The sequence below is a fragment of the Hippopotamus amphibius genome, chromosome 1 (genome assembly GCF_030028045.1).
Source record: "Hippopotamus amphibius kiboko isolate mHipAmp2 chromosome 1, mHipAmp2.hap2, whole genome shotgun sequence".
Taxonomy (NCBI): domain Eukaryota; kingdom Metazoa; phylum Chordata; class Mammalia; order Artiodactyla; family Hippopotamidae; genus Hippopotamus; species Hippopotamus amphibius.
The window spans coordinates 141,415,817-141,431,967 of record NC_080186.1 but is presented as its reverse complement, the minus strand read 5'-3'; the positions used below and the strand labels follow the sequence as shown (position 1 = coordinate 141,431,967).

General features: G+C 35.4%; 1 protein-coding gene across 1 annotated transcript in view; it reads left to right on the top strand.

Annotated features, from left to right (window-relative positions):
- The first annotated feature begins 341 nt into the window (after positions 1-341).
- Positions 342-16,151, top strand: part of GABRA1 (gamma-aminobutyric acid type A receptor subunit alpha1) — a 65,865-nt gene continuing 50,055 nt past the window's right edge. Inside the window, exons 1-3 of the mRNA XM_057747475.1 lie at positions 342-645; positions 2,974-3,062; positions 6,381-6,493. Of these exons, the coding sequence (XP_057603458.1) occupies positions 2,989-3,062; positions 6,381-6,493 (187 nt within the window). The 5' untranslated portion in view covers positions 342-645; positions 2,974-2,988. The remainder of the gene's footprint in view (positions 646-2,973; positions 3,063-6,380; positions 6,494-16,151) is intronic.

Sequence of the window (16,151 nt, the reverse complement as noted above, 5' to 3'; positions counted from 1 at the left end):
TAGTTACACTGATCAGTTGTATTTTTCATAGGCACACCTTAAAATAGAGGGTTCGTAAACTGAAAGTGTGAAAAGATTCTGAGAATCGTCCCTCTGCCTTGTAACCCTTTCTACGCTTCCCTCCCCCATTTTTACTCCCCCCCCCCCCCAAAAAAAAGGAAAGCTTGCAGCAGATTGTAGAAGGATTTGAGTCTGCAGCTAGAGAGAAGGGGATTAGGGCCAGAGCGGTGCAAGTTAAATTGTGCTGCATATAAAAAATGGGCGGATTGGTCTCCAGATCCAGAGGCTGGTACCACCTTCCTTTCTAAAATAAAATCTCTCTGGCATGAAGTCACCGCCTATTTCACATCCGGTTTGCCCTGGGACGTATTACTACTGTCTTGGTAAAGAAAAATCTTTTGTTGTATCGCCGCAGACTGGATATTGGGAAGCAAATTCGGGTGTGAAATCTTCAGCGAAGGAGCACGCAGAGTCCATGATGGCCCAGACCGCGCAGAGCGAGTGAGTGAGCGGCGGAGCGAGGACGCCCCTCCGCCGCCTGCGCGCCCGGACTCGCGGACTCGCGCTGGCTCGCAGCTCCCCACGATCTCCTCTCGCAGACTTTTCCCGGGTCTTGAGCGATCCTGTGCCCAGAGGGGGCCCGAGGTAAGTGCGGCTTCGGACCGTCACACACGGAGCTTCGAACGTGCCTCTTCCTTGTGGAGAGCCGGGAATGCAAATAGATGAAAGGGAAAGAGGGAACAGGATGCAAGAAGAGCCTGATCCCACAGCAGGTAGAAACAACGAATGTTTTTCTTTCAGGGTGAAAACCGCAGCGATCTAGGAGCATGGGTATTATTATCATGTTCTCCGCCTTTCTTCTTTTCTTTCCCTCTTTCTCAGGCAGATTTGAGTGTATTCCGCGGGGTGGGTGGTGACATGTTGTTTTGGTCTTTTTTTTTTTTTTTTTTTTTGCAAGAGGGAGCAGGGATGAGGTGGGGAGGGGCGTTGGGGGCACGTCTAAAGTTAAGACGTTGGGATGGAAAACCTGTCTCAACGTTCCAGCCTAGGGAAGGCACTCTCTCCTTCTGGCTGCAGAAATGCTTCTTTTCTCCTTTTCAGTGGACGCTGCTGAAATGCCCTCTGGTGTAGGGGTCTCTCTCATTCTGAACACGAAAAACTCAAGTTAGCATTTGCTGTGGGTGGCATGGGATATGGGTGTTTGGAGTGTGTGTTTGATGGGGCAAGGTTGAAGGTGGAAAGGGGTAAGGAGATAGCTTAGCATTGCTTTTAAACTATTATGTTTGTATTTGCAAGAAACTTTCTTACTCGACAACTCAAGTGCCATGATAGGTTTGTTTTTCTCTTTTTAAAATGTCAGAGGAGGACAAAAAGCTATGGTATTTTGCTTTGGGGTTTTGTTTTGTTTCATTTACCCCTTCCGGGAATTACCCTTTTTTATGAAGACCAACAAATATTAATAGGGTATGAGAAGTTGTTTTTCCTTCATAACAGATGTTGAAGCTTAATAAAAGGGTGAATTATAAGTATGCAATTTAGATGCAATATTTTAACATAAGGATGTTTATCCAATATTTCTTGTTATAGTCAACTCATCTATGTCGAAAGCACTCACTAATTTAGGGAAAAACTATGAAGCTCACAGTTCTTATCTCTAGATCTAGACCATTTCACTCTAAACACCTTAATTATGTTTTCTTGCTTACATGCCTGTTTGAAATGGTTTTTACTGATATAAATGATCCTGGAGAGTGTGGAAAGCATCTGTGTAGATGTATTTAAAGGCATACCACATTAAACTATAGAGTGCCTAATGAAAAATATGCTTTAAAAGACTTGCAATCCATTAATCACTGACCCTAGTAAGGAGTACCGAGTCATGGAAGTGCTAACAAATTTTAGCTTGACCATTTCTCATATTATGACTGGAATCAATTATAGCACATTCAAGTAAAGTGTTACCATACCTGCTCTTTCACCAGGTAGTGCTCTGATTTTTAAAAACTAATTGCACAAATGGATTATAATTTTAAAAATTATACTCTAAGCTTTCCATACTCCCCCATTCCTCCAACATCCCACTACCAAGTCTAAATTCAACAATCAGACGGTGATTGACTGCACTTTACCTAAGAAGGAGAAATGATTCCCTTATTCATGCAAAGCAAAGCACTCCAGCTTCCATCTGTTTGAGGAAACATTTTCTAGCAGCAACCTGGCAGAATCTGAGAGGGCTTAAAAGATATGTGTTGGCATGTTTGTGTGCATTTATGTGAGTGTGGTTTGTGTGTGAGAGATCAGCACATGGCTTGACTATAAAGTGTGTCCTTTAGCCTCACAGAAGCATTAGTGAGCATATTTAACAAGGCAATCACAGGCAGAGAATTACAAGCACGATTTGGGCATTCAACAGTGTGTCTCCTATGATTTTTTTTTAAAGATAAATAGCAGTTGCTTCTGAAATCAAGGTGCATCCAGAATCCAAAGCTGAATTTAGTCATCAAAGCATATTAACCTACCCCATCATCGCCTCCAAACATGCTCTCACTGTTGTAGGCACCAGCTGAAGATTTTCAATGCACACTTCACTGGTGGGAACTCAAATCGGAAAGGTCAAATTTTTCAGATAATAAACAACAAGAGGGGAGTAATTCAAACTATACTGGAAATATAAAACCTAGAGAAAAAAACAACTCACAGTTTTTATGTTGAACAATATTGTCACCTGAGAGAATTTCAATTTACATGCTTTAACAGGAGAAATTCGGACACTGACATTTCTGAATGGAGAAATGGAAGGGAAAGTGGAGAATGGATGGTCCAGGTTTCCATTGCTTCCAATGAGGTGTCATATCTCAGTGAGGTCATTTCCTGACTTCAAAGCGTTTATCTGAACTGCCTCAGTCAGCCCTGGTGGTTATAACCTGATGTTTCTTGCAAGAGACATTGATCTCTACTTGTTCTACTTTTCAGCTGCACAAGCCCGCAATGAAGAAAAGTCCTGGACTCTCTGACTGCCTTTGGGCCTGGACCCTCCTTCTGAGCACATTGACTGGAAGAAGGTGGGGACCCTTTATTTTAAATCTGCATGAGAATTTCTATAACTTTTCATGTATTCTTTCAGGGGGAAGAAAATTGTCCTTGGATGAATTCATGACTAAGGGAATTCAAAAAAACTTAACTGCAATAAAATTCCAGCTAATAAAGAACAGTATGAAAAAATAATCATCTTATTTGCATGTTGGTTAGAATACACTTACACTTTGGTTAAGGAATGTATTAATTCAACATTTAATTCTTAAATTGAACTTTTCACTGCTCAGTTGTAACTGAACAAAACATGCAGTTCCCTAATTCACAGAAAAAGTTACCCTAATTAATGTCTGCATACTATGTGAGTTGATTTTCCAACAAGAATACTTCTAACCAGTTGCAAAGATCATAGAGTAACTTGTGACTGTGTGGAAGTGGAAAGTTTAGAACAATATTTGTAATTTGAAAGTCGTAAGTTTTTATCAATGCATGTGTATTATGTTTTGAAACTGTTATTTATATAACCAATGGAAGTAGAATATACTAGACATTTAAGTATGTAAGATAAAACTCAGCTTCTCTATTTAAGTTTACTGTGGAGACAAGTTATGAGAAAAATGTAATAATATGATTAACTGTATTCAAAATATTTGGTAATGATCCCATCAAGCATATAGACATATTATCATAGCAAAGATATAAATGACCAAATATTTCAGATTCTCCTTTATCTGCTTTTATATTTCTTGTGTAGTCCATTCCTGTGGCCTCAAAGAAAGTCTTAGACATATTATACAAATCTAAGATTCACCATAATGTAATGAAAAGTGAACCCTTAGGAGTTAAGGCAAAGAGATGGAATAGGCTGAAAAGATAAGGATTTAGGAGGATTTTTTAAGTTGAGAAATTGTCTATTTTTATTGTTTGTTATTGTGTATGGTAAATAATGACTACCAGATGAACAGAAAAATGCATTATTGCCAGATACTCTTAATCTGAGGAGTTAAATATTCACTGCTCTTGAAAAATTGTATGAAGTGTTACTATTGTAATGACCTGTAGATGGAGTTAGTGCACAGTGTTTTATTATACAGTGGTTCGCATGGAATCAAAATCAGGTACTGTAACTGACATTTCTCTACAAATTATATATTCAGTTTAGGAAACAGTACATTGGCTCGAGTATTTAAGAGCAAATAAATATTCTTGATCTTTATCCTAGGGTTATTCTCTGCCAATTACATAGTAAATTAGAATTAAAGATGAAGCATAACCTGATTAAGAAAATCACACAGAAGAAAGATTAGCTTTCAAATTGGCAGAGCAGAACTGGTTTTCTGAGAGGGAGGGAAAAGTCTCTTTTTGCCATTTGTATTCCAACACAAACAATTAGTGAGAACAACATTTAAAAAATAAAACCAGGGGAAAAAAGCATTTCCTGAATTTGACATAAGCTATGAAAACAAACAGAATGCAGGTAAAGGTAATAGACAACCCCATATTTTGGGAATCATATTAACAATCTAATTTACTCTGTCATGTCATCCTATCTCATCTTTTTCCCCTTTCTTACTTTAGTGATTCGTGCTTAGACTGTTTGGTCAGGCTCTCTTCACAACTCAGTGTGCTAGCATTTCTTTTCCACCTTTATCAAGATGACCTTCCAGTATCCTTGAAAGATGCATGCATGGCAGTGGTTTTGTGACAATGAGTTTTTATAAATAATTGCATTCAGAAAACTATTTTTGTTTTACTGCTGTCATCCGCTAATGAGACATCCTGGAAGACACAGAGTTCGTTGAAAATTTGATTTCAAAAACTAGTAAGATCTTTAATTTTGCTAAAGGAGAATAAACCCTCAATCTGCATGGTATTAATGCTGAATTCAGGAGAATGGAGAATTGTTTCATAGAGGTACTTTTCATATATTTCGTATCATGTGTAGCTTTTAGTTATAATAGCTTATTAAATTAAAATTTTATCAGAAAAGTTTTGCATTTTGCCAATATAACATTATTACCTAAGCAGTAGTGTTTGTTTTTGAATTGCTACTTGGATTATATTTCTTGCTTTTGTCAAATCAGTGAATTCTGGTTTCAAATGTTACTATTTTTCTTAGATTTATCTGTAATATAAACACACAATAGAGATACCAAAAGCATATTAAATTGAAAGTATGAAAGTGATATTTTTGTGACAGGTTTTTAGTTTACACTCTATATTCATTTGTTTTTCTTTTTTGCTCAAGGTCAGAGCTGTCATTGAAATAGATCAGTAAGTGTGATCCATCCTAAGATAGAAGACGCTTCTCTCAAAGAATTTTGGAGGTGTCATCCTAATCATTACATAAAATTCAATTTAAGGAGCATAGATAATAATGTGATTGATGTAATAAATACATAATATGTGAACTGTGGTCATTATGTGGTTGAAATTCAAAGACTAGTAATGAATGGTAAGGGATAAAAACTAGACCTTCCCGTAGAAAGACTTAAATAGGAACAATTACTCCAATATAGAAGAATTAAAATAAAGTTTTAGACTAAATGTTAAAGAAAACTGGATTCTAGTTCAAACTCTGCTCACAAATGACTTTTCTTAAAACACTAATCCTTCATTATAGTTTAGTAAAACCATAAATTAAGAATACTGGACCATATCTTTTCCAAGATATCTTTTACTTCTAAGACCAGAAATGACAAAATTCAATTAATTAGAGATTTGAATAGACAAATTTAAAAAATTGGTTCATAAACCTTAAGGGGAATGGAAATTACACACTGATGTGAATATATAATTATCCTAAGAAACAAGTTTTATTTATTTTTCTCACCTGAATAACTGAAAGAACATCAAAAACACAAAACATGAAGTGGGTAAAGGGAGGGATATTAGTAGGTGAAATCTTAGGATTATGTTACATGGTAAATGAAAACAAAGCTATTAATTATTTTGGTAACTCATAAATACATGTTTTTAATTTGGGAAGAAGTTTCCCAGATTTAGGTTTTTTACTAGTGTGCGTTAATGGTCTTGCTTGCCCAGAGAAAACATGCGTTACAACATTGTATACACGCTGAGAATTACAAATGTAAAGAGACAACTCATTTCCTCTCATTTTTCTTCCATAGTTAGAAATATTACAATAAAGAGCATATCATCTATGAGAACAAATATGAGAAAATGGTAAGAATTAGACTATGACTTTTTTTTACTCTACCAGAAGGAATTTTCAAATCAAGATTCAATACAAAGGAAGTTGGAAAATTTGGGGAAGGCTTTGTTTGGAAAAAGGTTTTAGTAGAAATGTATAACTTAGATATTGCCTCCCTTTGTGTTTTTATCAGCTACGGACAACCCTCATTACAAGATGAACTTAAAGACAACACCACTGTCTTCACCAGGATTTTGGACCGACTCCTAGATGGCTATGACAATCGCCTGAGGCCGGGATTGGGAGGTGGGTAGCATTATTGTGTTTTTATTTTAGAGAACAATATTAAACTTTTACTATTAAAGAACTGCTCCCCTCTACGTGGTAAAGTAATAAGAATGGCAGCATGTAGTGTAATGACATCCTATTTTTAACAGATTGCTCACTGTTAATTCAATTTTCCACAGTTGTCCCATGCACATACCCATAAGTAGTAAAAGGTAGATTCAGTCTTCTCATAATGTCATGAAATAAGTGTTATATTTACTTGACAATCTTTTCCATGTATGATTTGATTTTACAAGGGAAAAGGGGGGGTGATATTATCTCTTCCAGCCCAAAGACTGCATCTCTGTTTCATTCGGCATTGCTATGTTGACATTGAACTAAAGTAGAATATCTCTGAATCTATTGCTCTAAACATTTATTTTGGAATATTACATACTGATCCACTATTTTGTGTTAGATTACCCCCACCTCTGGGATAAAAGGTGAGTGAAATAGATGGTAGTGTGTATTTCTTGACTGTGCATTTAAACCCAAATTTTCTGTAGTTAAAATGTATTTTTTTTTGTATACCAATTAATTGGTTTTACTAATGAATTTCTACTTAGGGAGAAGATAGCACTTAATAATACAGTATTTATAACAATAAGAGTAAATAGTGCAAGGCATTACACACTTATTTAAATAACCCTTGAATAAGATAATCAACCTATCTTATTTCGTTAAACAAAGACTAATGAAGCCAAAACAAAATATTGATCTCAGAGGAAAACAAGTGAAGCAAGGAAATAAATTATTGTTCAAAGTCACATAGGAAACCAAGGTTAGAGTCTATGACTCCCAGCTATAACTTATGCTGCACTTTCTCCAGAGCATTCGTTGAAATGACTTAGTAGCAATATTTAAATGGCAATATTAAGAAATTCATCTCGTCTTCCTCTAGACAGCAAAGGTATGCAAAGAATAAGAAGGTTAAGAATTTGATTTTTGATTTTAAAACAGAATGTTAACATGGATTTCCCGTCCTCCTGTTAATACTTTGGGCAGTGTAGTCACAGGGACATGGAGCAAAGGTCTGTTTTGAGGCTGCCAAATGCCATTAATGTCTCAGAGGTTTAGGGGAAACTCCTTTATCAAAGACAGAACTCAGAGGGATGTCAAAGGTCTTACCAGGTGTCCTTTCCTATCAATCTCAAGCATTCATTCTAGGACACACTACACATTCCTCCAGGTTTGTTGTATTCCACTTGGTTTCCCTTTACCAAGTTCTTTGAAAAAAATATGAAGGAACAAAAATGAATAGATCACAAAATGGAGTGCATAAATGTGTATGTGATGTATTAATATAAGGTCTGTGTGTGTCTAAACATCTGGAGCGGTTTCAGGAAAATTGTTCTTGGTTCATAAAATTGGAAATAAATTACAATGGCTGCAGGTTGGGGAGGAACATACAAAAAGAAGAAATTTAGGATAGTTATAATAACTTTGAAAAAGCAAGACTTTTTAAGTATTAATGGACATGTATCTGATTTCCTTACTCATCCTTCTTCCTCCTCCATGATATCAATCCTTAGAAAATCAGCAGAACTTTATAACACATCTAGAAAATCTTATCTTCATTCTAGCTTAGGGAATCCCATTTAATACTTTAACATGTGAATGTGAGCATCCTCTATAAGTTCTGTGCATAGTTTTCAGTCTGTTAGACTATTTTACACACACATACACCTTCTTTAATAATCAGCTGTGTAGCCGTATTGTTATTTGGGGTACAAATAACAAGCCCATGACTGCTCATTTACATTTAATTATGTGTAATAACTCTTTAATAAATGTGTATATTAACTCCTTAATCAAATATAGTGTAAGCCAGAAGCATTTCACCTACTCCTCATATGCATACCTAAGTCTTTGAGAGCCACAGACCTTGAGGATGTATAATATAGACTAAGAATGGGTTGAAAAGCTAATTTTCAAGACTCAAGATAATGGTGGATTTATTAACAAAAACAACTACATTAATTCAGGCTGCAATTTTGATGGAAGCTACTTTATTACCTACTTAATCCCCTCAAAATAACAAAAATAGATATGTATTTAAGGAACAGAAATAATAGTTGGCTAAATATAGATAAGATATATTCTTTTTAATTGAAATGGATATAATATGCTACAGTAATAGAGAATTCAAGGGCTCAGGAAAATCAAAAAGAATGAATATGTTTTAATCTTTGCTAAAGATGATTTTTCTGATATTTACGATTTCTGGAAACAGTGATTTGAGCTTATGACAGACATGAAAGCAAATTAAAAAGTAGCCCAAATAGTTTCCTCTATTTCTATTTTATGTATCATCCTGGAGCACAGTGCAATTAAATCTGATGGATTTGAGATTTATGAAAAAGCTTTAACACTGACTTAATTTTTGTCATTTTTTTTGGAGTGTTTTTTCAGTCTTAAAGGATATAATGGCATGTGTTTATTACATATATCTCCAGAGTCCTTAACATGTTTAGGTACACTTTGAGAATGTTTATCTGCCTTTAGAAAACTACACCTTAAGTATTAAACACAGTTTTTAGATATTCTATAAAACACAGTCAGCTACAGAATTAGAGAAAAATGTTAACACCATGATTTTTGGATGCTATAAACTGAAATTACCTAATATATATATTTATGCAGAATGATTTAATTTTATGTCTTTATCATAGATTTCTGGTAAGCTAAGTATGACATGCATTCTAGTAGTTTTCCATTATAAAAATGGATTTTTTTTACATGATCCATTTGCTTTCAGATGTAAAAACTACATAGAGGCAATACTTGAAAGATTATCACTAGCTTATAAAGGGGTAAAAATTTCCTCTTAGTAGGTTCAGGATCATAGCTGGGATAATCTTCTCTCGCAAGAGCAAGGAGCCCACTCTCTTCTTTATTATGATAAAGGTCTGGCTTTATAAAAAATTACAGCATTGTGCAGAAGGCAGAGATATTTTGTTCTGAATGTCTTGAGAAAATATAGAAATGTGATAAGCTGAGACTTGAGACTCATGTAAGAAACTCTTGCACATGCAGATTCATCATGACCTGTTTTTCAGAAACACACACAGCATCCAAAGGTGTAACATTACTCTTTGGAGATGTACACCCTGGATCCAATAACTAAGAAACAGATATATAAGATGATAAGAATCAGTTTGCAGATATCGTAAACACTATTTAAAAAGGCTGTTGTTTCAGGGTCAAGAGCAATCCTGAGAAAGTAGAAAGATAAGGGCAACATAAAGAGAGATATCCTGGAAGGCATTTTTTTTTTAATTGAGATAAGAGAACTAAAAAGGACAGAGTGTGTGGAATTCTAATAATATACTCTATTCAGGGACATAAAGAGAAAAATATGATGGCAATACTTCATATTTTAAGTACAAAATTAATGAAGAAACCGTTAAATAGACTTGAATTGGAAGAGTCAGTAGCCAGAAAATACAAATCAAAGTTGTGAGTGATTGTTGGATTCCTTCTCATTTAATATCTCTTTCTTTGAGGGCAAGGTGTGGAGGGCTGGTTCTTCCTTGCAACCAGGGCCTCAAGAATGTTTTTGAAAGGCTCTTGCCTAAAGCTTGGTCACTGTAGAAGAATAAAATGGTTGAGGGAGGGGAGGAGGTAAAATTCAGAAAACAAAATGGCAAAGTAAGAAAGGAAAGGTTAGAGAAGAAAGGAGAGGGAAAGACGGTATTAAAAATAAGGTGAAAGAAGAGAGAAAAGAGAGAGGGCTGGAGAAGGCGAAGGAGAGCCACTGGAGAAAATGGTAAAGGAGAAGCATCTGTGGTAGGAAGCTGGCTAGGCTCAGGTGTTCCTTGGTTAATCAAGATTCCTCTTTTCATTTTAAATCAAGACCAAACCAAACACCTTCTGAGAAAATCCATTTCCTCAAGGTTTCACCTATTGACTCTGAATCTAATAAACGAACGAATCCTGAATTTTCTCCAACTTCCTAAAAAATTAAATGATGCGCCCTCTGAATTACACCTATCTGGGTAAAATTTCAGCCACCAGCATGTTGGCTTTCCTTGCGCCCTGGGAGGGGGTTGTAAGAACCATCCAGAAACATAGATGCAAAACTGCATTCTGAGGACAGTTTTCAGGTTTTTAAGAAAAAGTAATGCCCTTCCAGTGACATCCTTCCCTTTCCTATAGATGTAGCCAATATTCAGGCTACATCTCTCTTTCCTTTGAAAGAGAACAGATATGTACTCATCGTGTGACAAACCCAGATGGATGGGAGAAGTAAATAAGTCCATAGGTAGGTGGGAATGTAGGTAGAGAATGGGCTTTATTTATTCCTACTATACACTTAACATATTTAGTTAAGATTTTCTTCTTTTTCGTATAAGTGTTACAGAATTTAGGGGATTATTTTGTTTGTTTATTTTAGATTTTACTTAATTGAAGCTATCAGTTAGGTGAGTATTTGTAACTAGAATGTAGCCGGGATTTTTCTCTCAAGGTATTTTAGCACAACATGCTATTTAACAAACGATCTTTACCTCAAAGCAGAGTTACTCCTTATTTTCTTAATTTTCCCAATTTTTGACTCTTTATGTCTGTAAAAGATCTTTTAGACTTCGTTTAGCCCAATTATTGTGAGAGATCTTAGCTTTAAGATACAAGCATCTCCAACCAGGCAAGGAGACTGGATTGGATATGAGTGCTACTGGCAAAGTGGTACTGGCTCCTTGGGAAATTATCTTGGGCTCTTGGGTTATGTTTCTTTGTGTCAAAATAAGTAAAGATGGAAAACTAAGAATGCTCTGGGGGGCGGGGAACAGATTAACTTGTGAAATTTTGTGCAACTTTGTAAATTTTAGGTGACTAGACTTTGTTCTGTCTCAAGATGACATCTGACATTCATGTGATCTTTTATGTTTTGTATCCTGTGTGATGTTGAGATCAGAGACAACCATTGTATTCATGTTCACCTAACATAAAACACACATTTTGTATTTGTATTAAAAAGCCAGAATTTCCAAAATTTAGAGGACAAGTTATTTGTGTCACAAGGTGTTCACCTTCAATAAAATAAAAAGATTCTAAATTACTGACAATAGCCCCCCAAACTTAGAAAGGTTAGATTTATTCAAAATTTTTGGTGGTTGTTATATTTACTTTACCAGATAATGGCTTTTCATATTAGCTTTTGAAATTCTACTCTGGAATTCTTCTTTTTGAATTTTCTATATTTTTCTCTGGTGCTTTTAATGCAAGGTGTGGAGCAGATACTCAAACTTTGGCACAATGCAATCTATTTCCACTGAAATACTATATCTAGACATTCCCTAATTCAGTTGAATTTTAGAGAAAAAGCAGTTACCAAAAACCCAAGAGGAATTGTTAGAATGAACAGAGAGCACCTTTTAACCTTTACTGGCTGAGAAATCCAGTCGGCTCATAAAGCTAGCTTGTCTAATGAATCCAACCGAGATGCCCAGAGGAATGTTCTAGCATGTTTAGAAACTTTCTGCTTCCATCTTTTCCTACTGTATATAAATCATCTTGCCAAGCATTTCCCAAGATAAAGTGTAGCCACTGAGATTATGCTCAAGTTATAAAGGCAAACTTATTAGTAAATGGCTGCAGTTTATATTTTGTGCAGTTACTTTTGACCTTTTTATATAGTTTCCATTTCCTATCTTGATTCTAGAACCAATATGAAGTATTAAAAAATATATATATTTTTTTCTGTAGATGATTGCTTTTTTTGTAGCCTGAATTTGGTTCTTTATTTGAAAAAATAATGTTTGTAGTGTTTCTGAGGTAAGAATCTCATTGTTAATAGTCACAGACTCTGCCATTTTGAAAAACTTAAAACCAAGTCCTAAGTAGATGCTATATCCCTCCAATATTACATGATTATTCTCATAAAATTAAAATTCTATAATGGGAACAGAAAGTATGATGCCTCAAAGCTATTGCAGGTTAGGCAATTTTGATCAAGACTTATACAGACCAAAAGAAACCCATTCCTCCAACACAGCAATGACATTCTTCTCTAAAGTTTTGCTCTCTCCCAATAGAAAATGCCATGATATAAGGAGGGAAGGAGGGAAATTCTCAGTGGGGACGAAATAAATGTGTGCTGTAGTAAACTTTACCTTTTTTCCCTGGGAGATGCTTGTATCACCTGAGTTCTTGGAATCCGAAAACACAAAAGGACCAGGTATTGGTTAGACACCCCGAAATGTGATTTGCTACCCTTGATCCAGATTTAGTAGCTCAACATCACCAACATTAAGTCGTCCTACATTATCAGGTAGGGGAAAATTCTCAACTCTTCTAAAGAGTTAAGGGAATGGAAATGAAGGACAAGGAGCAAAAGTGCTGCTCCAGGCAGATTGGCAGGAAGCTGAAACACTGTCCAATCCAGGAGTAAAAATTGATGGTTATATAGAGAGCGCAGGACATTTTCAATTTCCAAACAGGACCATTTCAAAGTGGGGTTTTAAGAAATACTTTATTATGATGACTAATGTTAGCCAATTCAGTGTCCATATAGTGACTGCCTCTGTGAATTAATAGAAGCAAAGTAGCTTGAAGGAGGCAATAAACCTGCTTCATAAGTTATGAGTACATAGAGCTGGGCCCAGTGAATATTATTCTGAGTTCCTCAGTAGACAGCATTTCCAGTGAAAATATGGCCAATGCCATATTAAATAAATTGTTGTAATAGGAATTCCTAATAAAACACCACCTACAATTCTTCGCTATTGATGCCCGCTTCCATTATTTTTGAAATTACAGTCACTCTTACAATCCACTCTTCACACATCAGCTGTCTTCTTAAACCTCAAGTAACATTACTTCCCTTCGTTACCCAAAGACTTCCTATTGCATTAGAACAAAGGTCAACTGCTTCCACAGAAGCTTTTTAGGTGTGGCCACTCTTTCCTCTAAAGCATCATCTTGTACCATGGTCATCAGCAGCACCAAGCTCCAGGTGTACTGGACTTTCTGTTTCTTAAGCCAAGCACATTTATTCGCACCTCAGATCTTTGCCTCATTCTTTCTTTTCCTTGAAATGTCTTTTCCTGGATCTGTTCATCCTTGAATTTTTCTCCCCTTTGAGGTCTCAGTTCAGATATCATCTCTTCAAAAACATTCTTTCAAGAACATTTATAATGATCTGACATAAAGTAGTATAATTTGTGCATATGTGTTCGTACACAACTATGTATGTAATTCTATCTATCTATCTATCTGTCTCTATCTATCTATCTACCTATTTATCTATTTTTCTAACCTATTTACCTAAAATATGTTTTACCTAAGACTGTGAGATTTGCTACAGAAGAAAAGGAACAAATTGCACTTTTGCTCACCGATGTATCGATATTGCTATTATCTAGAACAGTGCCTTCCCAGGATATAGAAAATGCTCAATAAACATTTGTTGACTAAATTAATGTACCCAGTAAATACATCTCAAAGTGTTTTTGGCATTAAAATCTTATTTGACTCTCACTCTAATGCAATGGAGTTGACTGTGCAGGTATTATTTCTTCATTGAAGAAGCGATAAAACAAAGTCTCAGAGACATTAAAGGATTATACCTAAAATCACACAGATCGTTCTCTAGGGAAAATCAGAGTTAAAATCCAAGTGTTTTGACTCTTAATCCATGTGCTTACTGCTCACTATACTGCACTGCTTTTCTCATTTCTGCCTCAAGCACTAATCATCTTTTTGAATTATCACTTCAAAACATCTGTTACTTCAATACTTATCAGCAGGATATCAACACTGTAGGAAATCCCCAGTAAAAACAGATCTACTGCTGTCTAGCTGTTATAGAGGACATAATGTACTATGTGTATATATATGTGTGTGCTTGTGTACATATATGTGTGTGCATATATATGTTTTATAAATAACATATATGTTATATGTAAAACATATCTTTGAAGGGTGTGTTTGTTTGAAGCCTGATTTTAATTAATTTATTTATCATTATAAACTTCACTTACATCGATGTGCTATCTTAAGATACCCTTAGTCACTATAATAATAACCATCATCTTAATCTCATTTTACATAATTCCATTTCGTCTTTTTCCTTTGAAAACTTGAACATGTGTATACAGTTATACTAATCTTAAAGAATCTGTGATTTTTTTTACATTGGACAGAGATGGATTATTGTGATGAAAATATTTGTGAAAAAAATTATTTGCTGATTAATCTACTCTCTGAACATTTCTTCTAACCGAGTTATTTTAATTGATTTCCACTTGCAGACAATTTCCTCATTACATAAGAGGTTCATTCATGTTTAACTTTGGCTAGGTGTGTAATCTTCCTAGCTGAACTTCATCAGAAGTTCCTGACTCATGCTGTGTGCTCTTAAATAGAATATTTTGAAGCACAAAAATATCTTGACTTTTCCTCATGTGATCCACAGAAAGGCCTTGAGTACTTTCTAGGTATTTCTAATAACACTTTAGAGTCTCATGCTAAGTCAATAAAGTCTAGTATTAGAGCATGTGATTTAAATTCTAATGTTTCAATGTTCCTCAAATAATAAATTATATGTATTTTATATACATCCCCCTAAAATGGGGATTTCATGTAGGAGGGGAGAGGGAGGAGATGACAAAGTTTTTCTAGAACTGGGAAAAAATAAGGTTCCTCAGCAATTGCCCTAGCTCTCAGCCAAACCACAGAGGTATGAGCTTATCTTCCATATTTCAAACCACCACTTGTTTGTCAAAAAAGCAGGTTAACCATGCTTCTATTTACAATTTGGCTGACGTTCACTCACAACAACCCTCTATCTTGAACCTTTGCACTCCAGATTGTAAACTGTCTATCTTAAAGGAGAGTGACCTCACGTGCCACTCAGGGACTCCCTGGTGAGCTGGAGTGAAGGACACACTTTTGGTCAAAGGATCCTATTCCTTGTCACTGAAACTGTACTCAACTGAGTGAGCATGTTGTTTGAGGATAATCATTGTGTATATTTGAATAGGAAAAAATACGTAAGGGAATACATCAGGATATTAGCAGTGGATTTATGTGGATGGTGATATTCCAGGGAATTTAAATTTTTTAAATTATTTTGCTTTTTATTTTTAAATTTTTTATAAATGACCTAATAGTTATACTGGCCTCATGCTTACCCTAAAGCTTTTGTAATATTTTAGAATAGCAGTCCCAACTAAGTTTGGGAAACACAGGGGTAGATGATGTTGACCACATTTATTTAAAACATGGTTTCTTAGAGACATTAGCATGCTAAGGTCCAAGACAAATCTTTCAGCGGCATACATAATAAGCAGAGTTTTACAGCAATGGAAACTTCTTGCTCCACTGCATACTCACTAACAGCTGATGACAAATCAAAGAAAACTGTTTGGATATGTGACAAGGAAATATATAAGAAGGGAAAGTATGGAAAGTGAGTGTTCTCCTCTTCTGATTGTCTTACCCCCAAGTTGCAGAGGGAATCATCTGCTAACAATCTAAAACCAGCAGAGGGAAATAGTCCATACATTTGGCAAATGGACAGCTTACTTCTTCAGAACAATTTATCATGCTAGATAAAAGAGATTTTTAAAAAAAATTTTATTGGGGTATAGTTGATTTACAAGCTTGTGTTAGTCTCAGGTGTACAGCCAAGTGA